This window comes from Aythya marila, assembly GCF_965140915.1.
Source record: "Aythya marila genome assembly, chromosome: 3".
Lineage (NCBI taxonomy): Eukaryota > Metazoa > Chordata > Aves > Anseriformes > Anatidae > Aythya > Aythya marila.
In genome coordinates, this window is record NC_139044.1 from 8,943,680 (window position 1) to 8,968,727 (window position 25,048).

The 25,048-nt window shown below is 40.1% G+C and overlaps 2 protein-coding genes across 2 annotated transcripts in view; one reads left to right on the plus strand and one right to left on the minus strand.

The window, feature by feature from the left end:
• The window catches only part of CFAP61 (cilia and flagella associated protein 61), a gene marked incomplete at both ends in the record, with an annotated part of 103,715 nt that extends 94,727 nt beyond the window's left edge, over positions 1-8,988 (minus strand). The window contains 6 exon segments of the mRNA XM_082758156.1: positions 4,742-4,868; positions 5,510-5,577; positions 6,302-6,378; positions 8,437-8,587; positions 8,814-8,967; positions 8,970-8,988. Coding sequence (XP_082614282.1) covers positions 4,742-4,868; positions 5,510-5,577; positions 6,302-6,378; positions 8,437-8,587; positions 8,814-8,967; positions 8,970-8,988 — 596 coding nt within the window.
• Positions 8,989-9,709: 721 nt separating this feature from the next.
• On the plus strand, positions 9,710-24,777 carry CRNKL1 (crooked neck pre-mRNA splicing factor 1). Its single transcript, XM_082757601.1, has 14 exons — positions 9,710-9,780; positions 10,002-10,154; positions 14,043-14,134; positions 14,241-14,399; positions 14,745-14,911; positions 15,417-15,595; positions 16,253-16,423; positions 17,121-17,312; positions 18,008-18,067; positions 19,339-19,419; positions 21,854-22,093; positions 22,526-22,627; positions 23,226-23,474; positions 23,942-24,777. The coding sequence occupies exons 1-14, from the start codon at positions 9,733-9,735 to the stop codon at positions 24,104-24,106; spliced, it is 2,058 nt and encodes a 685-aa protein (XP_082613727.1). The 5' UTR covers positions 9,710-9,732; the 3' UTR covers positions 24,107-24,777.
• The last annotated feature ends 271 nt before the right edge of the window (positions 24,778-25,048 follow it).

Below are 25,048 nucleotides of genomic sequence, written 5' to 3' on the forward strand. Positions count from 1 at the left end.
ATGCCAGAACGTAAGCGGTCCGGGAGACAACTCTGTAGCTCGGAAGGGGCTCAGAAAAATCGGCCTGCGGTGGGCAGTGAGGAGGGGCCGCTTTCACGGCATGGTTAGGAAATCCCTTCCTCCTAGCGTTCTTTAGACCACCTTAGCTAGCGCAACCGTGTGAGGAAGGTGACCCCCGCGGGATGCAGCGTGCAGCACACCCCGAGGAGCGGGCGCCCAGCCCGGCACAGCCCCGCCGGGCCTCCCGCAGCCGCCCCCCGACGGCCCGCAGCGTCGCGGGGCTCGCCCGCCCCCTGGCGGCCTCCGGGTGGGCTGCAGGGCTAGGCCCTTTTCGCTTCCCTTGCCTCGCCTCGCCTTGCCTTCCCTTCCTTTTTCTTCCTTTCCCTTCCCTTCTCCACTGCCCCACTCAGTCCTCAGGCCGGGGCATCCTTTGCCCAACCCCCCCGCAGTGTCAGTAGAAAAATACTGTAAAATAGTTCTTTCCTCTGAAAATGATACATGCTGTAGAAACATGTTTCTGAAGATCGTTATCAAGAATGCTTAATAACAATTCCATCAGCTTTAGGAAAACTTGCATTTTGCTTCAGGCTGCGGCTGCTCAAGTTTGTACACGCTTGTACCCAAGTACCTGTACCCATAGCTTAGAAATCTTAGCTCTGTACAGGCAGCAAGTGCAGAAAAAACAACAACAACAACAACAACAACAAATAAAGCTACTCTAATTTTCACTTTTTGCATGTTTCTGGATTTCACAGAAGCCTTAAAGTTAACACAGCTGGGCCAGACATTCTAATTTATCAATCACAGTCTGATCACCAAAGTACTGATGGACTCTGACACAAGACTGAAGGACAATTCAAGTGGTAGAAGGACAATTCTGATGGCTTTTGCCGCTCCTACACACCAGAAGGATGTGACCTTCTGAGTAAGACCACCTTTCTGACAGACCCCCTTTATTTGACATTATTTCTTATTCTCAGGCCATCTGTCTGAGAGCTCTCCACTTGCCCTTGTTGCTCCCGTTGCCCAGAACAGCCCCGAGATAAGGACCTGCACACGCCTCCATTCCTGGTCCAGTTGCGCTGACCTCTTTTTGTTCAGGTCAGCCGAGCAGGTTGTTCACGCAAGATGGACAGTATGGGAGCTGTTCCAGACTCCAGTGGGTATCTGTTACACACGCCTTATTAACAGCCTTTTGAGCGGGGTGAATAAATGCTTAACTTGTGACCTTTAGGATGCCCTGAGTCACAGAACTATTCCATCTGCCAGGAGTTTTAGATAATTTAATTTTTCTTCTGGAAGGCAGTCACCAGATTCTTTCATAGAGTTTTAAGTTAAGAAAGCCAGCTTGAGAAACTAAGAAAGAATATTGTGACTATTCCCTCAAAACTGAAGACAGCTGCTGGGGAGACAAACTTCCAAGCCACACTTTTTCATCCTTTTTCACTGTTAAGACACTATAAATCACTTGTCTATAGAATCATTTCAAATGCTGTAAGTGAAATGAAGCTCCAAAAACAATGAAACCTTGTAAAAATATATTATAAATTCCCATTCTTTGTATTTCAAACTAAAATGATAGTCTTACCATTCTTTCCAGGCAGTAGTATCTCAAGGGCAAAACAGCAGAAAGGTTTTCTATTATCAGAACCTCACTGCTTTCATATAGTAATTATAGCAAATTCATTAACGTGTTATAAAACCTCAAAGAAACTAAACTGATTTATAGGTAGAGAATTGAGGCTGAAGTCTTAATTGAAATCTGTTGTTTCACTGGGATAGATAACAACACAGACCCTGTCTCCAAACTGAATGCTTTGCCAATGCAATGCCTCACCATGCAGGCTGCTCCAAGTCCCTCACAGCATTCTGCTCTGCAAAGCACAACACCACAAGGCCACCTCTCAAGACGCAGGTGGCAATTCTGCACACTTGTGTTGTGCAGAGACTGCCATACATACACTGAGCTCATGACACTCAGCAGGCTCTGCATATGCCCAGTCAATTCCCAGCAAACTAGAAACTGTAGGAACAGAACTATTTTTAGTTTCTGCAACGCCCCCAACCAGTACCTTAGACCTTTTTTAAACAAACAAGCAAAACAAAACAAAACAAAAAAATTGTTTAAAAATATATAAAAACACTATATGATTCCTGGACAGAGAACAAGCACAATAAAGGAATTCCGCAGAGCTGAACATTTGTGATGTCTTACATACATGGTACAAAAACAAGGAAGAGGATCTAAAGATGATACATCAGCTAGAAACTAGAACATAAAGGCTTCGTGGACTGGGTTCAGGCACACTACAGATTTATTTCACAATATAAAGGTCAGATAGAGAACAATTTCAAAATTAATGGTTAAGCAAAGTATCAGTTTACTGCTTCCCCTCACCATAAGTAAGGGAAGAGGGAAAAGAGATTACCCTAATCTCCTATCATTGACCCAGAACATGTTGCTAGGCAGGTGGCTGTGGGCAACACAGATAAATCTCTAAAGGGCTCCTTTGAATGTTACTATGGATGCCAGCGAAGTACAAAAGTGAATACAGAGCAAAAGGAAAGGCAAAGCATCTCCTGGAAATATAATTCTTACTCAGAGAATCTGTATTATCTATATATCTTTATTTAAATATGAATATCAACAGAGACTGTGTAATTCAAACAAAATAAGCAGTTTCTTGGTTAGTTTTCTAGTTTTTTAGTTTATTTTGTTTTTGTTTTTGTTTTGTTTTTAATAAAATGAAATCATGTATATTATTCATAAAAACTACAGAAGTCCCAGGCAAGACAGTATCTCTTATGTGTTATATTGCTACAGCCTGCTTGACACTTCCAGTCATGTCAAAAATATTCCCTATTGCCAATATCTGATGGTCATCAAAATAAATAATGTGATTCAAATTAAATGAAAAACTGTAACAGTTAGAATCAAAGGGTACAGAAAAACTTTAAATCCTTAGGAATTAATTCACCCACTGATAACTTTTTAGTATTAAGGGTTTGTTCATATATTGATAGATGGTAGACTACTCAAAGGAAATAATTTTTAAAAGCCTTTAAAAAGACCTTACTTTTTAAAAAAGTGTAGATCAAGTTGGTATGCAAATGATTTTGCAACATAATGAAATATCCAGACCAACAGCAGAATGGTTTTAAGTGGCCAACATCAGGTCTCAGCCCTTTATCTCACAATGCTCTAAACCCAAGCCATAGGATATTGTAAGCATTGAATAAAACTGTAGGATAAATAGCACAGTCTGCAGATTTGTTTCAGGCCTATTTGGCAAAATCAAGTATGTATAAAACATCTCTCTATGAGAGAGAGGTTTCTGTCAGCACCCAGTGCAAGATGATAGCATGAACTATTTCATGAACAGATTGGTGTGGATTTACCAGGCAGACAGAGGTTCCTAGTGTGGCATTACCTTCCATTAGCACTGTTTATACATCAGTATTGTATGATGAAGCCTCCCAGAGGCGTGCTTGTCCCTAAACTTCAATTTCTATTACAAGGACTGGAAAAATCTCTTAAATCATAATACTGCTACATAAGGACAACACAGCGCTTCCATTTAGAACAAAGGAAAACAACACCAGAAAGACTCAGAATCAAAATTATTACCTCATGAAACATTACACTACATGTGCTCTTTGCAGCATGGAGAGGAAAATAAGTGAACCAAAATGTGATACATACTAATTATATTTTGACCACAGTACAGAGAAGCATTTACAAAGCACTGATAGCATATATGATACAGCAACCTATACAGAAAAACATAAAGCCTGTCTGGGGCAAAAACTGCATTTCTTGCTTAGTGTACTCAGTGCTGACACTTGCAGAAAACTGCAATTTGGCATAAGCAGCAGAATTCAAATGAAAGAAAAAAAACATAGTTGTAATGGTCTATACATAGGTAGACATCAGTAGGCATTCGGCTAGGGGAACCTGCTTCTCTACCTGGTGTACACTACCAATACATGGGCAGAGAGACTCAATATTAATTTTTTTCTTTCTCAACTTTTTAATGACATTTATGATGAGTCCCAAAATAACTGCAAAGCTGTGTGAAAGGCACATTGTGCAAACATATCATACAAGAAAAAAAAAAAAAAAGTCTTTGCTCCAAACTGTACACATTGAAATACATGACACTATGCAGTAAATTAAAAAAAATGTAGAGGAGCCTGCTGGTCTGCTCCCCTGATACACAATGACAGGGAACGTAAGTTAGTGAAGTGCTTATGCAGAAAAAAACGTACAAGAGCAGAAGGGTTACTTTCCATGTCTGACAGATTAGTGGAACTAGGGAGTCTCTACTTCTACTTAATAGCTCTAGATGATAAACCCTCCTCTTCAGTTTTTGCTCATCTGGTCAAAGTATGATACAATTAAAAAATACGAAAAATTAATTGGAATATGCTCCTGAAAACTATATGCACTCACTAAAACACACAAGACAATAAAGCCAACATTCACAGAATAAACATTGCTGACCAAAAAATGTATTATTTCTATTATTTCTAGATAGAAAACCAGATTTACAAAAAATACAATTGATCTTGCGATGAAGTAGAATAAAAACAGCATAATCATAAAACAACTACTTAATTAGGTTATCAAGAAAAATCATGGCCTCTGAATTAAGATACTGATGCTGTAAATCAAAATGGGAATTCTTTAAATTGCTCGAGAGATCTTCTCATAAATGTAGAAGCAAGAAAACTGCATTACCTTGCTTTGCGAACATGCAGCTGCGGATGATACCGATGTCTGGGGCTCACAAGCAAAGTAAAGTTTGTATCCGCTGCTGAACCTGGAGCAGTTATCATCTTTTCAAAGGCGCTTTCCAAGCCTGGCTCTGTGAACAATAAAAATCTGTTAGGAGAAGCATAGAAACTTAATTATTTGAACTTTAAAATTATAAGCAAAACTATTTGAGGAAAATGGATTTTTGAATTTAAACCCCGGATTCCTTCCATGTCTCCAGCACTCCTTCCGCGCCTTACCACAAACAGCCCTCTTCTCCTCTTGTACTCACTTGGTCAAGTGAGAGAAAGTACTGGATGTTACTGTTTTTGATGCATAGGTATGATGCCTGGCTGACTGGTGTGTTAGTCATTGCCTGTCAGACAACAAACACATCTCAATCTCTTGACCCCATTCAGCCAGACGTTTTCACAAAACTTGTGGGAATTTATTTCTGAGACACCTGTGCCTCTGTTTGAAGCCCTATCCATTTCTGGCAAATGTTAAGACTGCAGGAAATGGATAGACTGCTGAAAGGAACATGCAGCTACGTAAACCGCTTTTACAAGGGATGTCCATTAGAGGATAGTTTAAGACTGTGGTTTCTCTATGTTTAGAAAAAGGTAACTGTTCTCAATATATTAAACAAACAAACAAACAAACAAACAAACAAACACCACACTTCATCAACATAGTATAATAGTGATAACTACTTCTCGTTATTTTAAGAATAAAAAAGTTTTAAATTCTTACCTAAATTCTCATCAGCTGGTATGAAGAGAAGTATGAACTGCAGTTCTGGTATTTCAATAAAAACCCTCCTGGACAAATAACATGACTGTATTCAGTCTTTCATCACTACACCAAACCAGAAACAGAAGCTAGTCTTTTCATGCATGATTTTTTTTTTCTCCAGTGTCTCCAATCTTACTTCAAGAGCCCATATGGCTCAAAAATTAAAGCATTTTATTTATCACAAATAATATGATATGGAATTAATCAGGGCATCATTTACTGTTTCTTCTACCCTATTTCTCCCTCAATTTCCTAATACTTAGATTTCAAACAGCCTGCTTTTTATATCAATTCCACAGTAGTGAAAAAATTAAAGATGCCAGATCTCTGCTGGCACATCTCTGACCTGGCATCTATGTGACCTGGCTTGACATGACAAAGTAACTACATTTCACAGAAGCAGCACCAAATGCAATTCACTCTGCTTATATAAGTAGGTTCTGAGCGATACCAAATAACCCAAGCAATCACTGAGTATTTAGCTAACATGATATATTGTGCTATTTGTACTGCATAGCTTGTGACTTTACTGTATAATCTGTAGTTCATAAACTACCAAAAGATGAGCTGGGAACAACCATACTCCAGAAACATCTACAGCTTTTTAAGCTTCATGCTCAGTCATGGAATTTTGGAGTGGAAATTTAAGAAAATAAAAAAATTCAATCTGCCCTGCAACTGCAATACTGATAGCAAACAATGGGAGGAGAGTGCACGTGCTTCACTACAGAAAGTTGCATACTAACTCACCTAATAATTTCTTGGGAACATCCAGCTGCATATTCCTCTTTTGCCACAAAAAGATGCATGAACAGCGTGTTCAAAGGCTAGAACATGAAGAATGAGAATCTAAACACCATGAATACTGTATTTATGGTCTACCCAAATGTTAACATGCACGAATCCAAAATCTGTGATCCACACTCAAGTGAGTAACTTTGCATGTGAGTAACTCATTGCCTTCAAGGCATGTGTGGATAAAGCTATATGAATAAAGGACATTTTTTATATTATGATTTGTGCTGATGTAATATTTTTAAATTTGATTCATACTCCAACTTACTCTTAGTGATGTTATAGTTCCTGTAAGTTACTGCTAGTTACTGTGATTTTATAAACATCACTTTTTTATTTGTAACACTGTTCTGTTCCTTATTTGTGTTAACTAATAAAATTTCCATTTAACCACAACAACTAACAACATTTAACATTTGATTAATAAAGACATTATTTCTTCCCAGGTTTTCAGGGGGAAAAAAAAAAAGCTTACACATTCCTCATGCTCCCAAAATTGTTCTTCCCTTAAAAGATGTAGGAAAAAATACAAGATCTTATGACTGCATTGTCAGACACATTTAAATATCCAGAAACAGAGCTGACTAAAAGATGTCTTTCCTATTTACCTCCAGTTAACCTGGAAAACACCTTACAGTAAAGGAATCTCACTTAGAATCTCAACTGGAACATGTACAATTGCTTTACCAGTACAGAAGCATGAAAGATCTACTGAATATTCTATTTAGATTTTAGGAAATAATCTCCATTCTAAGCAAAGCAAGGGTTCTTCTGCTCCTCGTTAATGTTCTGAAGCATCTTTTACTCCTGCTTCTGAGCAGTAATTCCTAACATGCTAAAGCTCTTTGTCTGTTTGTCTCCTTTTCTCTTTGTATGCCCCTGACACTGAAGTCAGCTGCAGCTTTACTGCAAGATACTGTCAAGCAGACAGCCTGAGGAAGAGCTTGCAGAACTGACAGCACAGCATAAACCAACAGCAGCAGCTGCACAGTGAATGAAGTGGTTGTGTCTGCAATATGCCAGTACACAAAGTGTACTCAAGTGACAAAGAAAACAGATTACAAGAAAATTGCATGTTGGTCTTTTTTCCCCTATACTCCCTTTGGCTGTAATAATTTTGTTTCTCTTAATGGCACGCACAGCAGTTTTAAATACAATCAGTGTATTTGTCAGTTTTTCTGCACGCCGTTGCTTAATAACACCCAGAACAGCACCAGAAAACTAATGAACACACTGTTGGGATGTAATTTCAGTATCACCAATACCTTATTCTGGCACGTGCTCCCTAGCTTTTAAGGGTTTATGGTCAATGTTTTTGGTCTTTTCTCAACAATAACAGGATGATCCATTGCCTAGATGGACTGAATGAGGGACAGCATTTGAATAAACTTCTAAGCACTTATTTCTAGTCCATAATTTCTAAGGGTAATTTACAAACTTGACTGAGGAGCCGTTATGAAAACTGGCACCACACAGAATGGAGTGCAGCCATATCTACACCAGCACTGAAAAAACTCTCTCCAGAATCAAGATACTCATGCCAGCACAGTCCTCTACTCAGTGTAATTCAGCATCTTCCAAAGAGGAGTATGCTCCTCTTCTCTGAAGTCATTAAATTTGGATTCCGTTGTGTAAAAGAGCAGAACTTTATTCCAAAAGGCGAGAAATTAGGATTTCAGTTCCCCTACAGTAAGAAGTATGTTACAGCAAGGTCTCCACCTCCTGGGTAAATGCTCTGTTAGATAGCACCAGAGCTGGACAGGTATTTGAACAAAAAATGTTGGTGGCAGCTATAGCTCACGCTGCTCTCAGTGCTAGCGCAGTGCATTAGATGTGTTCTGGACATGTCTAGCAAAGAACCTGCATTCCCTAATGGCCTCTGTCAGGATGACAGTTAACTTATTTTACAGTAGTGGCAAAAGCACAGGTACTCATAAACTTCTGAGCACCTGAGAGTTTAGAAAGATAACCACCTTCTTTGGCCTGAACACCTCAGATCTACCTAAAAGAGATTTTAGAGGCCTATGTATATTTTTGTACCTGAGACTTAAGTGAAAAAAAAATCAACTAAAATCACACAATTTACTTACAGTGCATTTGTTGTTAAGGTAGTTTTTATGTAAGAATGATTCCCAATCAGATTGATCAGTGATATTCCAATTTGGATAATCCAGAAAGACAGCATGGGCTATAACCTCATTCTTCTCATTGCAGAGTGTCAGAGAAAGATTAGATTTTTCTCTGTGAAAACAATTTAATTCAGAACTTGAAGAAACTATACCAAAGAAAAGCATAGGGAAGTTTAACACTTAATAATCAGGTTGTATTCTAAAAATTTTGAGAACAGATACAAAAGCTGTTATAAGGGTGTAAAAACATGAAGACGGGCATTTCCCTTTAATCTGTCCTAGAGGCAGGTCTCTGCCAGTCATATCCAAATAAAAGTTCCAAAACCAGTGTCACTTACAAAAGGTGCATGACATCAATCCTCCCAAAAACATCTTCTGTAAAATGGCTGAAGAGGCTGATAATATCAGAAACATCACGTAAGTCTGTCCTTCTGGCACTAACTACTTCTGTATGTCCTCTTGAAGATGTTATTGTAGTCATCTTGTAAACTGTAACAAAAAGAAAGAAAACATTGCTGATTCTAGCAGATCTTTCCTGTTGCAATCCATTGTTCAATGCAGTTACTTGAAATGGATGTTTATAACAGCTGTGAAGAAGTGCAATCAGATGGACTTCAGTGCCTGTTTCCTGTGAAACTCTCTCTGTATACAGGGTTACTGCCTGCACACACACATGTACAGTGTGCTCACAGTGCACATGCAGAAATAACGTAGACAATAACGCCTCCTGCATGCCTTCTACATGCTACACAGGAAATGTCCTTAACGGGACACAAATTGCTTTTGCATTTATTCACGTATATGTATTTGCACGCTACCTATCCGAGCAGTGCCCACCGCCGGTCCCCTCAAACTCTGAACAGCCTCGAGCCTGCAGCGCTGGGGATGAGAACGGCCTAGCGTTAACGGCAGCTCCGTGAGATCTCGGTGCACTTTGGCCAAAGCAGAGCTCAGGTCGGTGGCACCGCAGTCAGAGGATCCTGACAGACAGGAACCACACCGCCCTGAGAGGCCCTGAGGGGCCTGAAGGGTCCTGAGGGGGCCCTGAGGGGCACGGGGCCGCCGGCCGTGACGGGCACTAACCCGCTGCCCGCCGCCGCCCCGCCCCGCCCCGCCGTGCCGTGCCGTGCCGGTGCCGGTGCCGCTGCCGGGACGCGCCGCGGTTACCCCGGCAACGGCGCGCGGCGGGGCTGCGCGGGGGGCGGGAGCGGGAGCGGGGCGGGGCCGGCGCGGCGCGGCGCGGCGCGGGACGACAAGATGGCGTCTACGGCAGCCGGGAAGCAGCGGATCCCCAAAGTGGCCAAGGTGGCCGGGCGGCGGCTGGGGACGGGCCGAGGGGGAGGGAGCAGGAGCAGGAGCAGGAGCAGGAGCGGGTGCACGGCACGGCACGAGGGGAGGCCCGGCCCAGCTGGGCCCTGGCCCCGGCTCCGGCTCGGCGACTGAGGCCCGAGCTCGTCCTCGTCGTGACGGGAGGTTGCGGTTGCGCGTTGGAAGGGGGAAGCGTTAACCGGGCCTTCGCTTCGTAGGTGAAAAACAAAGCACCCGCCGAAGTCCAGATCACAGCGGAGCAGCTGTTAAGGGAGGCAAAGGAGAGAGAGCTCGAGCTTCTCCCACCACCTCCTCAGCAGAAGATCACAGATGTCGAAGAGCTAAACGATTACAAACTTCGGAAAAGGAAGGTAAAAGCAAAAATAAATTTAAAAAATATTAATAAAAAAATCTATAAAGCACCAAAATTTTAATATGCTTAATTTAAACGCAGTGTTCTTCATATTTATTATTTCTGCATTTTTTACGCTTTAAAAAATAGCACTTTATTAGAAAAACTATTGTGTAAAAACTAAGGTATAAACATGTTTAACAAAATTTGGTAATACATGTTATGTGTCTGCGTTCAGTATGTTCCAAGCATTGCAAGGTGGGTTGCGTACGTGATTTGTATGTAGCTTCTTCACAAATATTATGGCAGTTGGTATGATGTAACGTTAGCAATCGTTGTAGTAGTGCTGGTGATATTTCCATGTCAACTGTTTGAAAAAACCCACAGTGTTCACAAGCAATACTTCTGTTTTGTAGAACTAAAGCGTTGTGGGACACCCATTAGAACAGATTTCTGTACTAATCATGCTTATTTCTTGACAGTTGTCTTGAAACAACCATTTTGCATGTGAGATCAGAGGTATATTTTTTTTCTTTATTGAAAAGGACTGCTTTGCTTGTACAAACTAGGCTTGATCAGTTACTTTTTAGATATAGTCAACAACTAGAGACAAATTTTTGAGTTTTTTATTTGCTTGTATGAATTGCAATAAAAAGCCACCACGTTGGCTGTGTTTGAACCGTATTTAGCCACATGTTTTATACCAATAGTATTGATCTTGACAGCAGCCGAACACAACACTGTCACCATCGCACTGAGCTGTGAAATTTATTACATTTGAAGCCAAAATATTAATTCCAGGGAATAATCACAAGGCAGCATGCTTTAAAGAAAAACGTAAAACAATGCTGTATACAAATCAAAGCGGATAAACTTAAGCTGGTGCATTCAAGTGTATTCAGGGTCACGCAGACTAGATTCCATCTGACACTGGAATTGCTAACCAGGAGACTGAAAAAGAGTTCACAGTTTTAGTGCTCTCAGTTACTGTTCCATCAATATTTCAGGTATCAGCTTGCAGGAACTTGAGTTTAGTCCTTATCTGTATAGCAATCAACATTTTTAGCTGCTCTGTTATGCAATTTTTAGGAAGTGCTGTGTTGAGTATGTATTGTCACTACATCTGTGTAGATGTAGAGAGATGTAGGAGAGCAGCACAAAGGAATTCCAGCTGTTCCAGCCCATACATCACCTTCATCAGGGGCCCAACTTCAATGTGTCTCTGTGCTAAGCAATAGAATGAGGTGTAAAGAAGGGGAGTTACAGATGTACACGCACCTGCAGGGCTGTGACCTCATTGGCGTTAGTGGTGGGTTGGCTCTCCTGGAGTGCTGGGATGGAAGGACATGGGCTCTTTAGGAAGGACGGACAGGGAAGGTTAGGAGGGGATGTTGCCCGCTAATGTCAGTGAGCAGCTGGAGTGCCTGGAGCTCTGCCTGGAGAGCTGATGAGTCAGGATTACAGAGAGGGTGGGTATGGGCCACATTATATAGTGGGAGTCTGCTACAGGCCAACTGCGCAGGAAGGTAAAGCAGATGAAGTCCACTACAGGTAGCTAGAAGCAGCCTCTTGTTCACAAGTCTGGGTGGTCCTCAGGGGAGACTTCAACCACCCTGATACCTGTCATACAGCAGGGTGTGGGCAATCCGGGAGGTTCCTGGGATGCATTGCTGACAACTTTCTTCTCCATGTGATAGAGGAGCCAAAAAGGAGAGGTGCTATGCTAGACCTCATTCTCACCAACAGAGAGGCTGGTGGGGAATCTGAAACTCAGGAGCAGCCGTGGCTGCAGTGACTGTGGGAAGTTGCAGTTGAGGATCCTTAGGCCAACGTGGAGGGTGCACAGAAAGCTCTCTACTCTGGGCTTCAGGAGAGCAGACTTTGGCCTCTTCAGGGATCTGCTTGGTGTGGTGTACCAAGGGATGTGGCCCTGAAGGGAAGAGGGGCTAAGAAAGCTGGTTAATATTAAGGATCATCTCCTCCCAGCTCAGGGGCGATATGCATCCCAACAGAGTGGAAGCTGTGCAAAAATGCTAGGAAACCTGTATGGATGAACAAGGAGTTCCTGGCCAAATTCAGACAGCAAAAGGAGGCCTACAGAGGGTGGAAGGAAGGACAGCTAGCCTGGGAGGGTTACAAAGACATTGTCTGAGCAGCTGGAGATTAACTTAGGAAAGCGAAAGTCCTGTTAGAATTAAATTTGGACATGCACATCAGGGGCAACAAGAAAGGGTTCTGTAGGTACATGTATATCAGTGATAAACAGAAGACTAGGGAAACTTTAGGCTCTCTCCCTAAGGAAACGGGAGACCTGGTCACCCACGATAGAGGCAAAGGCTGAGGTATTCAAGGACTTTTTTGCCTCAGTCTTCACTGACAAGAGCTCCAGCCACATGGACTGGGCCCCAGCAGGTAAAGTTAGGGACTGGAAGAATGAAGAACCACACAGAGTAGGAGAAGATCAGGTTTGAGACAGCCTAAGGAAACTAAAGGTGCGTAAGTCTGCTGGACCTGATGATATATATCATCATATCCCCCGTGGGTCCTGAGGGAACTGGGGGATGTAGTTGCTAAGCGACTGTCCATCATATTTGAGAAGCTGTGGCCATCTGGTGAAGTTCCTACTGACTGGAAGAGGGGAAACATAACGTCCCATTTTTAAAAAGGAAAGAAGAGGAAAACCCAGGGAACTACAGGCCAGTCAATCTCACCTCTGTGCCTGGCAAGATTGTGGGGCAGATCCTCGTGGAGAATAAGGAGGTGATTGGTGACAGCCAGCATGGCTTCACTAAGGACAGGTTGTGCTTGACAAATCTGGTGTTCTTCTACAATGGGGTTACAACATTAGTGGAGAGGGGAAGAGCACTGGGGACTGACACTGTTTAACATCTTTGTGTGTGATGTGGACAGTGAAATTGAGTGCACCTTCAGCAGGTTTGCTGATGACATCGAGCTGTGTGGTGCGCTCGGCATGCTGGAGGGAAAGGATGTTATTCAGAGGAACCTGTACAGGCTTGAGAGGTGGGCCTGGGTGAACCTCATGAGCTTCAACAAGGCCAAGTGCAAAGTCCTGCACCTGGGCTTGGGAAGTCCCAAGCACAAATACAGGCTGGGTGGAGAATGGATTGAGAGCAGCCCTGAGGAGAAGGACCTGGGGGTGTTGATGAGAAGCCCAACATGAGCCAGCAACATGTGCTTGCAGCCCAGAAAGGCACCCATACCTTGGCCTGTACCAAAAGCAGCATGGCAATAGGGTGAGGGAGGGGATTGTCCCCCTCTGCTCTGCTTTCATGAGACCCCACCTGGAGCCTGCATTCAGCTCTGGGGCCCCAGCACAAGAAGGACATGGAAGTATGAGAATGAGCCCAGAGGAGGGCACAAAGATGGAGCACCTCTGTTATGAAGCCAGGCTGAGGGAGTTGGGGTGGTTCAGCTTGGAGAGAAGGCTCCAAGCAGACCATAGAGTGGCCGTCTAGTGCCTAAAGGGACTAGCTGGAGAGCTGGGGAGGGGCTCTGTCAGGGAGTGCAAAGATAAGACAAAGATTAATGACTTTAATTAAAAAACTGGATTCAAATTAGACATTCAGAAGAAATTCTTTACTGTGAGGGTGGTGATGCACTGGAACAGGCTGCCCAGAGAAGCTATGGTGGATGCCCCATCCCTGGAAGTGTTTAAGGCCAGGTTGGACGGGGCTTTGAGGAACCTCAAAATGATGGAAGGTGTCCCTGACCATGGTGAGGGGTTGGAAATAGATATCTTTTAGGTCTCTTCCAACTCAAACCGTTCTGTGATTCTATGCAAGACATTTAGAGTTCATTCTAGTAATAATAATCTGTAAGCCATTTATAAAAAGATTGGTCTGCACAGAAGAATTTTTTTTACTTACAGAAATAATTTTTTTCTCAGACTTTTGAAGATAACATAAGAAAAAACAGAACTGTTATCAGTAACTGGATAAAGTACGCACAATGGGAGGAAAGCCTAAAAGAAATACAGAGGTAATTATGATATAGCTGTAGATCTCTTAAACCTCTTAAGAAACATTGATAACCACTGTCTTAGAGGCATGTTAAATGTGCAACTTAACTTTTCTTTGTTTTCCAGAGCCCGTTCCATTTACGAGCGTGCTCTAGATGTAGACTACAGAAATGTCACACTCTGGCTGAAATATGCAGAAATGGAAATGAAGAACCGCCAGGTTAATCATGCCCGAAACATTTGGGATCGAGCCATTACCACCCTCCCTAGGGTGAACCAGTTCTGGTACGTTTACAGAGAATGGAACGTTTCTTTTACCCCCAAAGAGATCTTTTGTTTTGTTTTGTTCTGGCATCATGCAAAAGTACATTGTCTTTCTGCAGTTCTTCAGGCTAGCCAGAGGTAAAGGCTTAGTTTTGGAATAGTTTTATACTTTTCAAATGGTAAGAGTATGGAGAGAAGGATATTCATGTTTCTGCATGCTGCCCATCACAACACTACAGGTGTTTCTGGAGTGCAAGTGGGGAATAGGTGTAGAAGTCACAGTGATGCTTGTATTAAGCACTTGAAAAATTATTAAAATTTATGTACTTACAAAGTGATCGTAAACACTTGATCCTGTTTTCCAAGGTATAAATATACTTACATGGAAGAGATGTTGGGGAATGTTGCTGGATCTCGTCAGGTGTTTGAACGTTGGATGGAGTGGCAACCAGAGGAGCAAGCCTGGCATTCCTATATTAACTTCGAGCTGAGATACAAGGAGGTGGATAGGGCACGTACCATTTATGAGAGATATATCCTTTTTAGTGCGTGGTCACTGCTAGCCAAGTTTAGACTTCTTCATTTCTTGCTTGTCTATTCTGTCTCTAGGTATGTCCCTAGGCTCCTTTTTACCGGGGTGTGCTGGGGTAAAACACCATGCTGAGATCCAGCAGTTGGTATTGCACACACGCTTTGCCTCCAAATTCAGTTACGTGAATAGACATATCCTGCCACAACAGTGAATATGCAGGAGCACTCATACTTCTGGCTTTTTTGTAGTCATCACTTATTTCAGTTTCCTCCTCAACCTTTTCCCTGACCTTTGTCTGACTTCTTTATATTTTTTAAGATTCAGGTTCTCAGTATTGAACATGAAGCCTTTGCATACTCAGCTGTTTTGTATTCTTCCCAGTTGTGTCCCTTGTATATATCATCTGTGGAAGTTGTTTCATATAGTCCATGAGTTTGTAGTCATTGGGAAGAATGAAATTTGAGATGTCTGATTCAAGTGCTACTGTTTCTTTAACGTAGCTCTACTTGTTATTGTTCACCCTGATGTGAAGAACTGGATCAAGTATGCTCGCTTTGAAGAGAAGCATTGTTACTTTGCTCACGCAAGGAAAGTATATGAGAGAGCAGTGGAGTTCTTTGGAGAAGACCATATGGATGAGCACTTGTATGTGGCTTTTGCAAAATTTGAGGAGAACCAGAAAGAAGTAAGACTTCCTTACATCAGGCTGATACTAACTATCCCCACAAGATTTCTTTTTGAATATCAAACTCCAGGCTGCTTAACAATCACTTCAATACTTCTGTTTTTTTCCAAAATCATTGAGGTCTTACTGTAGTCTGAGTTAAGGAATCAGTTTTTTTGCCTAGCTCCTATTTGCCTTTTGGTGATATTGAGTAAATATATTCTAAGAAAGTAAGCACAAAATCTACCAAACTTGAAAACAGCGCCTTTAAATCCAATACCTGTCCTCAGATTTAAAAGTTTGACACTTTATATCAACTGACTGCTTGATAAAAAGAAGAATTACGTAAGCCATGTACTTCCCAGATGCTCTTGTTGAAGTGCTCAGGCTATTTAGTAATTCAAAACATTCTCTGAACTCCAGACCACAGACCCTTAAAAATATTTTAAATATTCCAAACCTGTAAATGACTAAGTGATGATAGATTTTGGTATTTATAGGTTTTGTGTTTTTTTTCCCCTTCAAGTCTTACTCTTCAGGGAGATTTGTGTTAGTCCTGTACTGAAACAATCATTTACATTAAATACCGCTAAAAGGTCATTGACATACTAAAACACACATTATGGGGTAGAAGACTTGCATTCCAAATACAATTCAAGTGATGTTTAATGTTTTCAGTTTGAAAGAGTAAGGGTGATCTACAGATATGCCTTGGATAGAATTCCAAAACAGGACGCTCAAAATCTCTTCAAAAATTACACCATCTTTGAGAAGAAGTTTGGAGATAGAAGGGGAATTGAAGACATCATTGTCAGCAAGAGAAGATTCCAGTATGAAGAGGAGGTGAAGGTATTTATTACGGATATTCACTGGGCTCATCATACATCCACCTGCTGCTTAAGGGAAGCAAATGTCTCATAACAGGAAGACTGACTTTTTATTATATTTATTATTTTACCTGTGGTACTTCAGCCAAAAAATATTCCAAGAAATGTTCTTTGTGGAGACAGAATCCCATCCACAGGCGAGAGAACAATACTTGTGTTCACTGCTCTTTCATTTCTGCAGTCTAGTGTAGATGGTGGAGCCAAAGTTTTTGATTGCACTGAGAACTCATTACCCTTCACAAATTAGCTTGTAACTTATTCCTTCACTTCTGTTATGCAGTAACGTCTACTCATCTGTGCAGAAACACCTTTTTGTAAGGAAACTGATGTGCCATACCTATCTACTATTCACCAAATTATTCAATTCTGCACAGTTCTTCATTTCCTCTGCTCATACTTGGGTTTGCCTTCTCAAAGAACGTTTGTAGGTAAAAATAAAAACAGAGAAATAACGACACTTGCACCAACCTTAACCCCAACCTCCTCCCCTCAAAACCTCTACCTCTAGCATACTGGAGACTGACAATTTTTACTAATATTTCAGTGATTAGTTTTAAAAGAGAAATTCCTACATAGAAACTGTAAGCAAAGGAACAAATTTTGTTATTTCCAGTTACTGACATTTCTTTCCCATTTCTCTGCTCCCATCTTTCTGAAAGGCAAATCCACATAATTATGATGCATGGTTTGACTACTTAAGGTTAGTTGAAAGCGATGCAGATGCAGAGACTGTCCGAGAAGTGTATGAAAGAGCCATTGCCAACGTTCCTCCAATTCAAGAGAAGAGACACTGGAAGAGATATATTTATCTTTGGATTAACTATGCATTATATGAAGAGCTGGAAGCAAAGGCAAGTAGTAATTCTAAGTCTTTTTCTTTCCCAGGTATTTTCCTTACACTAAATAGCTACAGATACGTTAATACAAAAAAAAAAGTTTTGTGTCATTTGCTACATTATTTGCTATTTAAATCTTTCCCTCTATACACAGACACTTGCATTTGTGTGTAACATCTCCCTTACATGGGAGACAAGTATTTAAGCTTCACTATTTCTTTTGTTTATCAGTCATAACATTAATTTACAAATACAGTGGTATTACAAGTAGTATGACAAAACTATTTGTGAAGTTCTGCGAAGCAGATAAATTCTCACTACAGTGGCTTTTCAAGACTTTGTCTATCAGTCAAGTTATCTTGTTATCAGTCATGTAATATAGCTGTGCTTTATTTCATAAAATCATAGTTCTGTGTCTGGTAAAAGGAAAAAAGATATTTTTTTTCACCCTAAATGCAACACTATTGGTATAATTGTATCATTCTTAATGAGGAACCTTGTTTCAAAAGACTTAATGACACTCAGAAGTTACCATCTTTTAAATTGTGCATACAGATATGTAGAAAAATATATATTTTTAAGTATATGTGATTCTAAACTCCTGTGCTTAAAAATACTCTGTTCTGCATTTGGTAATCACTGTGTGATATAAAACTGTGTAGCATAATCTGAGTAGTGAATGAAATATTTAGTTTTGCCTGTTCTTACAGGATCCAGAGCGAACCAGACAAGTTTATCAGGCATGTATTGAGCTCATTCCCCACAAGAAGGTATGGCTCCTTCAAGTTCATATAAAGTCTTGGATTAAAATCCTTAGGACTGAGATCCTTTAGTTTTCTGCCCTTACTTCTTTCCACTATTTTCTGGTTCAGAAGTCCCTTAATTTGTCTTTAATCAGGCATAGTGTAGAAAGCAAGGCTGAGGTGCATAAGCCCCTCCAAAATGCTACTAGCACATTTCTGAAGACACTGCTCAAGAACAAGGGAGGTATTTATACATGGTTTTAAGTAGACTCCCTTCCAGTTTCATAGTTAATTTTCCAAAATCCATAGTGTGTGTGTGCCCTCCCCCCCCATTTAAGGCATAAGTTGTCTGTAACTTGCATCATCACTGGGAAACAGTAGGCTACACACTGATGTCAGATTTCCTTGTACAGAATGAAATTAATGTTTCATCAGTATTTTGAAGTGATCAAGAATGCTACGAAAAGCTGAAATATCACATACTTAGTGGACACTTCAGTGCTGTTAAATGGTAGAAGATTGTTCTATCTCTTCTTTTCCCTTAATTTACTCCTCAAGTTAGTTCTTTCATACCTGTTCTCAACCTGTTTGTTTGTAGTCTTTGCAAAATATCTGTTAGTCAATTTTATGTAGAGTTACCACCTTTTGTAGTAACTATTTCTAATTGTTTACCTGGTCCCAGCTGAGGGAGGTACATTTCATAAACCATCATTAGAGTTTACATCCTCCATTACAGTCTTCAATACCTGACTTTCTGACTTTTTGGTGTTGTTTTTTTTGTTTTCTTTTTTTTTTTTCCTAGTGAATTTTAACTAAAATATCTGCATGGCCAAACCTTGAAAACAATTAACCAACATGTTGCTTTGGAATGTCAAGAAATCTTAGTCCCTGTACTTAGTCCTTCTCTAATCTGTCATTTGTCACGTCATACGAGTATCAACTAGATGGATTAGTGTTAATCTATAATAATTAAGAGTTGATTAGCAATTTTTTTTTTCAGTAATAGCTGATGTTTTACCAATCAGTTGATTGATTTAGTGTTTTCTTTCCTTGGAGAGACTTCTGTCCTGGCTATTTTTACTTTCCATCCATGGTAGAATAAATTGTCTTGGAGTAGAGAGTTTGTTTTAGGTTGCAGTCTCTCATCAATTTCAGCAGGAAAACACAGAAGTCAAATGCAACTAACTGCAGTAGCAATAATGTGTCTCTGTATGTAGACAGAGATGATTTTTAGTGAACACGTGCAAATTAATTGCTAAGCTTCCAACCCAGGCATCACATTGTTCTTTTTCTTTCAGTTTACATTTGCCAAAATATGGCTGCTGTATGCACAATTTGAAATACGACAGAAGAATCTTCCACTTGCCAGAAGAGCTTTGGTAAGCTTTGGTTAATTCCATAATTGACTTTACTAACTAATAGTAACAAGGGAATGACATTAAAAGATCTTAAATTGTCCTTTATAAATCACTACTAATCCACTTAAATAAAGCATTCTAGAAAATCTGCAGGGACCAGTATTTACTGTCATGTATGATTTAAAACGAAGCATAGCTTGATACGATGAATTAGCCACGGACTGAAATGAATGCATCTTTCCCGTTTCAGTTGACAAAACATACATCTTAACACAAGAGTACCCAAATAAGCTTAGTACACTTGAAAATTTTTAACCGCTGGTGATTTGTTTGAACAATACTTATACTAACAATAGCTGTTTAAAAAGCCAAATCAGTAGGCGTTTTTTGACTCTCAGAAATTCAGACTTGCATAATAGATTAAGTCCCAGCTACTTGGTTGCTGACAGAAGCAATCATGGGGACTTTGGGGCAGCTCGAGAGCTTCTCTTCAGTATTCACTACCATGTCAGAGAATGATGGAATGCATTTTGGCAGGAAAACCTTCTAAAATGAAAAATTTGCTTTCCTCTTGGTTCAGATACTTTCAATAATTTGGGTGACTGTTAGGAATTTGGAGAGAAAGATAGTAATGGTAGCAGTTGAGGTGGCTTGATTTTAAAGAGGAAATTGATTGTACGCATGTCACAGTGATGATAAGATTATAAATGTGAATGGCCTTCTGTAGCTGACACTGGATCAAGTTTACCTCTAATGTGCTAATAAGACTTTCTGTTGAGCTGGACTACTGCCCCTGGCCAGAAAAAACAAACAAACAAAAAAAAAAACACAACAACAACACAAAGCAGAGGGATTAAGTCCACTGTGAGGCTGTTAATGTCTCCATGCAGGAGAGGACAACCATCTGTCTTGAAGCACACTTCTGTTCTAGTTTAGTTTAAGATGCTTCCAAATTACCTTAGTCACCAATCAGCACCCTGCTTCCAGACCTTTTGTTTTAGGCATAATAGTTTTAGTATATTCTGGAAAGGCTCTTTTGGTCTCTCTGGAAAACCAGTTTCCTCAGTTTCTTTTAGACTTCTCTTCTTCCTATTGTCGTTTAATTTCTGTTGTTTAGTTTGACAGACCTTTTTGTAGTAGGTTACTTTGCTTATCTTTCAAACCAGCTTTTGTTGGTGCAGCCATAATCTTTTTTGGGGGGGGGATTGGACCTATATTTGGCATGCAGTTAACCTTGCTTTTGCAGTAAGTTGATTTTGAACCACCTCTTTGGCAAGAAGCCTTGCTTCTGTCCTGAGGTGAGTATCTAGGTCTCACACTGTCACCATGCAGAAGAACAGATTCAACTCCTGATCCTGAAGCTCTTGTCAGCATGCAGGCAGTACGTTGTTATGCCTTATTTTTCACTGGCTGCAGATGTTGCATGGATTCTTTGTTTTCTTAGGGTTTGAGAAACGCTGGGACTTGGAGCCAGGACAGGCTGAACCCTATGCTGCTTAAGAAATAGTAGCGGGGTGGGCCATGGGGAAGAACCGAGCATATTTTGAAACAGAAAATGCGTATTTAGAGCTGGAGAGACCTAATGGTGACCAAATCAGTATTTCAGAGTTTTGATTTCCTCCATTTTTGTTAAGTACCAATATAGGGAATGTGTAGTGAAGCTGTGCAGGAGAATTGCATTAAGGGAATTTGGTCTCAAATTACTTATTCATACCAGCTGGAAGGAGCAGAGGTTTCAGTGCCTAATAAATAATCTTTGTCTTCAGAAATGTGTCAGAGTGAAGCTCACTATATACATGTCATAGGTGTGGTCAGTCTTAACTATTGCTTCAAAAGATTCCCAAATTAAAAATCAGAAACTGCTTTCTCATGGCTTGATACTTGTGGCTGAGGACAGACAGTTTTGTTCAGATGCTGAAGCATATCAAAACAAATTTGGTTTAAACTTTCTTCTCCATCTATCCATTACTGTAAGTCAGCAGTCAGGTAATGTGGACAATTCTCTATCTAATGATGCATAGTACTGGTGGTCCAGGAGATGGTTTCTCTTGGTATAATTTGTTTTATAAGGTACTTCAGAACTGCTTGCCTGGAAGACTGGCACAGACTAGTACTGCGCTTTCTTCAGCTTTTGATGCAAGATGAAGCGTTCATTTGTTGAGCCATGGTGAGATTCAATTAATACTTCATGGCAAGTTGGTGTTATTTAAAAGTGTAACCAGGCAGAAAGTTTTCTGTTTTCAGGTTTTTGTTGATGTTTTACGTATGCAAACTCATTTTGCAGACATTGATTAGATTTCATATTAACCCTGACCAGTGTCTTAAAACAGACTCCGCTCAAAAATGCATTTCAGTTAAATACCAAACAGTAAAAAGTTGTTTAGAAATAGCAGGATTTTTTTTCTCCTCCTTGGCAATATCTGTAAGTGTTTTTTGGCTTTTGACTTCTTAACAGGGAACATCCATAGGTAAATGTCCAAAAAACAAACTTTTTAAGGGTTATATTGAACTGGAGTTACAACTGCGAGAATTTGATCGTTGCCGAAAGCTGTATGAAAAATTCCTGGAATTTGCACCAGAAAACTGCACATCATGGATTAAATTTGCTGAACTGGAGACCATTCTTGGTGATATTGACAGAGCCCGTGCAATATATGAATTGGCTATTGGCCAGCCCCGGCTAGACATGCCAGAGGTAAGGGGGAAGATGAACTTAACATTTGAGTAATTTTAAGGTATTTGTTACATAGTGTGTCTAATTAAAATGTAAATGATCTAACAGCTTGAACAGAACCGCTTTCCATAGCGGCCTAGCCTGTGTCTCATTAATGTAGCATCTGTTTCTTAGCAGGGTACCACGAGACTATAAAACCCATGACAAAGAATGGAGAGAAACATGCTTACAGGAGTAAGCTAAATGGGTTATGTGGGCAAGATTTCATATTACTTAGTCTTAATCTTAGCTAGTACAGTGAATTAATACTCAGGTCTCTGAAATTCCTTTTTACAATGTTCACATTTATCCATGCTCTTCCATTAAAAACTTTTTTTGGGGGCATTATCTCAGTATTAGATACAGGGTTGTTTGAAGAGGCTGTGAATGTAAGGAGAGACTTCTGTTTTGCAGGTTCTTTGGAAATCCTACATTGACTTTGAAATTGAGCAAGAGGAGTATGAGAAAACAAGAAATCTTTACCGCAGATTACTTCAACGGACACAGCATGTTAAGGTACTCAGAGTACAGAATTGGGCTTGAATTCAGTCCATGGTTGATGGAAAGCCTTGACTGCTTTGGTTACCTGGCTGTCTGAAATTGACTGAGAATCTAAGTTCAGTTTCATGTCAGTGGTATTAAAAGGGAAAATAAATTTTTAACTTTCCTATAACAAAAGGAATATCTTATATGAAAGAAGGCTTTGGAGAAGCTTTGGAAAGCAGCCCTCTTCCTGCTGAATTGCTTTGGAATTTTAGATTTTAAAACATTGGAAAGAAAAATTAGTTGTGATTTTCATGGTGTAATTTGGTGCTGTCATTTGACTGAATTCAAACAGATTTATCATGACCTGAAAATAAGCGCAAGAGATTTGCCAAAGTTGCTCATGTGAATATTCTGTCTTGTCAAAATGAGGTAAATACTACACGTGAAACAAACATGAAATTTCTGGGTATCTGCTTATAAAAAACAAAAGTACTTTAGACTTGCATTGATATTTCATTTTTTGGTTGCTTTGTTTTCTTTTAAACTATCATTTAACCTGTCATTTTTGTAAGACTTTAGGATGGATGTTTCACCTTGATTTTTTTTTTTTTTTTTTTTTGTGCCACAGGTATGGATCAGCTTTGCACAGTTTGAACTATCCGCTGGAAGGGAAGAGAGTTTGTCAAGATGTCGGCAGATTTATGAAGAGGCTAATAAAGCAATGCGAAACTGTGAGGAGAAAGAGGAGAGAGTCATGCTTCTGGAATCCTGGAAGAACTTTGAAGAGGAATTCGGAACTGATACCACCAAAGAGAGAATAGAAAAACTTATGCCTGAAAAAATAAAGAAGAGGAGAAAACTGCAGGCTGAAGATGGGGTAAGAGAAAACATAATGCAAGTACTTTTTCTGAAGCTTTGATGGCTTTATGGTGGGATCTGATATTCCTTACAAATTCAGCAGTGATGAGTGCTCTAACTGCATACCAGTATTACTGCTCTGATTGAAGACAACCATTGGCATGAAATACAGACTGTTAAGCTCCTTGCTCTTCAGCAGGCTAGGCAAATGAAACTAGCTGTAGGTAGTACTATACTGACAGTGTTTGTTTAGCAACTTGGAGAAACTAGGTAAGCTGTTAATCACATCTGCTTGGTTGTTATGCACAGCAGAAGTAGTATGGTCTCACACCCATTCAGCTTACTAGTTTTAGCTTCTATGGATGTTGTAACAAACATTAATTTTAATTTTATTTCATTTTTATGCTTATTAGAAGCATCTTCTAATAGCTAACATTAACATGCAAATTAAACCTGCTTTGTGTTTGTTTTTTTTTTTTTCCGTAGTCTGATGCTGGCTGGGAGGAATATTATGATTATATTTTCCCAGAAGATACTGCCAATCAGCCTAATCTCAAACTACTTGCAATGGCTAAACTCTGGAAGAAACAGCAACAGGAGAGTGAAGCTGCAGAAGTGGATCCAGACAAAGACATTGAAAGCCAGCATTAATACATTGCCTTCCCCTGTTCCTTTTCTTGGGTGTTGTACAGTACTTTCATTGGTGATGAATAAATGTACTTGAAGGGTTTTACTATTTTTGACTTCAGAGAAATTCTTGTTTTGAAAAAAAAGTACTGTATTGGAGGTGATTCTCTTTTATCATGTCTTATTTGTAGCAACTGAAAGGCAGCATCCTGAGGCAAGTACAGGAATCTGCAGCAGTCTGAGAACTGTAAGTGGACAGCAGCTTTGTTTTTAGGACAAGACTAACTGTTTTCTCAGGCTCCTAGAAAACATCACAGTACTGCACAGGGATATTAACTTGCCAAGACAACAGATCTACTTTATTTAATGGGAAAGATATCTTCAGTTCATTCTTCATTTGACTTTTTTTTTTCCAGTAGTTCTGTAAAATATGTATGATCTGGTAGATAGTTGAAAACAGTATATACTATTGATTGCAATCTGTTCAACTTCCTACCAAGGTCAATTTTTATCCCAGAAAACTATTCAGGATGGACAATAATACAAACTAAGTATACTGAAACTAACCCCTGAAAGACAATTCTATAGAAATTAGTACAAAAAAATGTATATACATGTATTACATAATAGAGATATTTAGATAAATATATTGGCAATGTTTTTTACAGTAAATTATCTATTGGAAATAAAGTAGAAACAGCATAAGCAGGCTTCTCAGTGTTACTTTTTGTACTTCAGAGGGAAAAAGCAATGAGCATAAGATTTCTCTTTCATAAAGTTTTGGGGGGAGTCTTTTTTCTTTTTTTTTTTTTTAATTAAAAACAAAATCATTAGTACAATAGAAAACACTCTTGTTCATGTCCAGAAGAGGTACAGAAAGGTTGTGTAGGAGGGTCCCATGTGGCCCTGGGTGATGTTCGAGGGCAGGAGAGCCCAGGTGGTTTCCCCTGACCCTGCCCAGTGAGG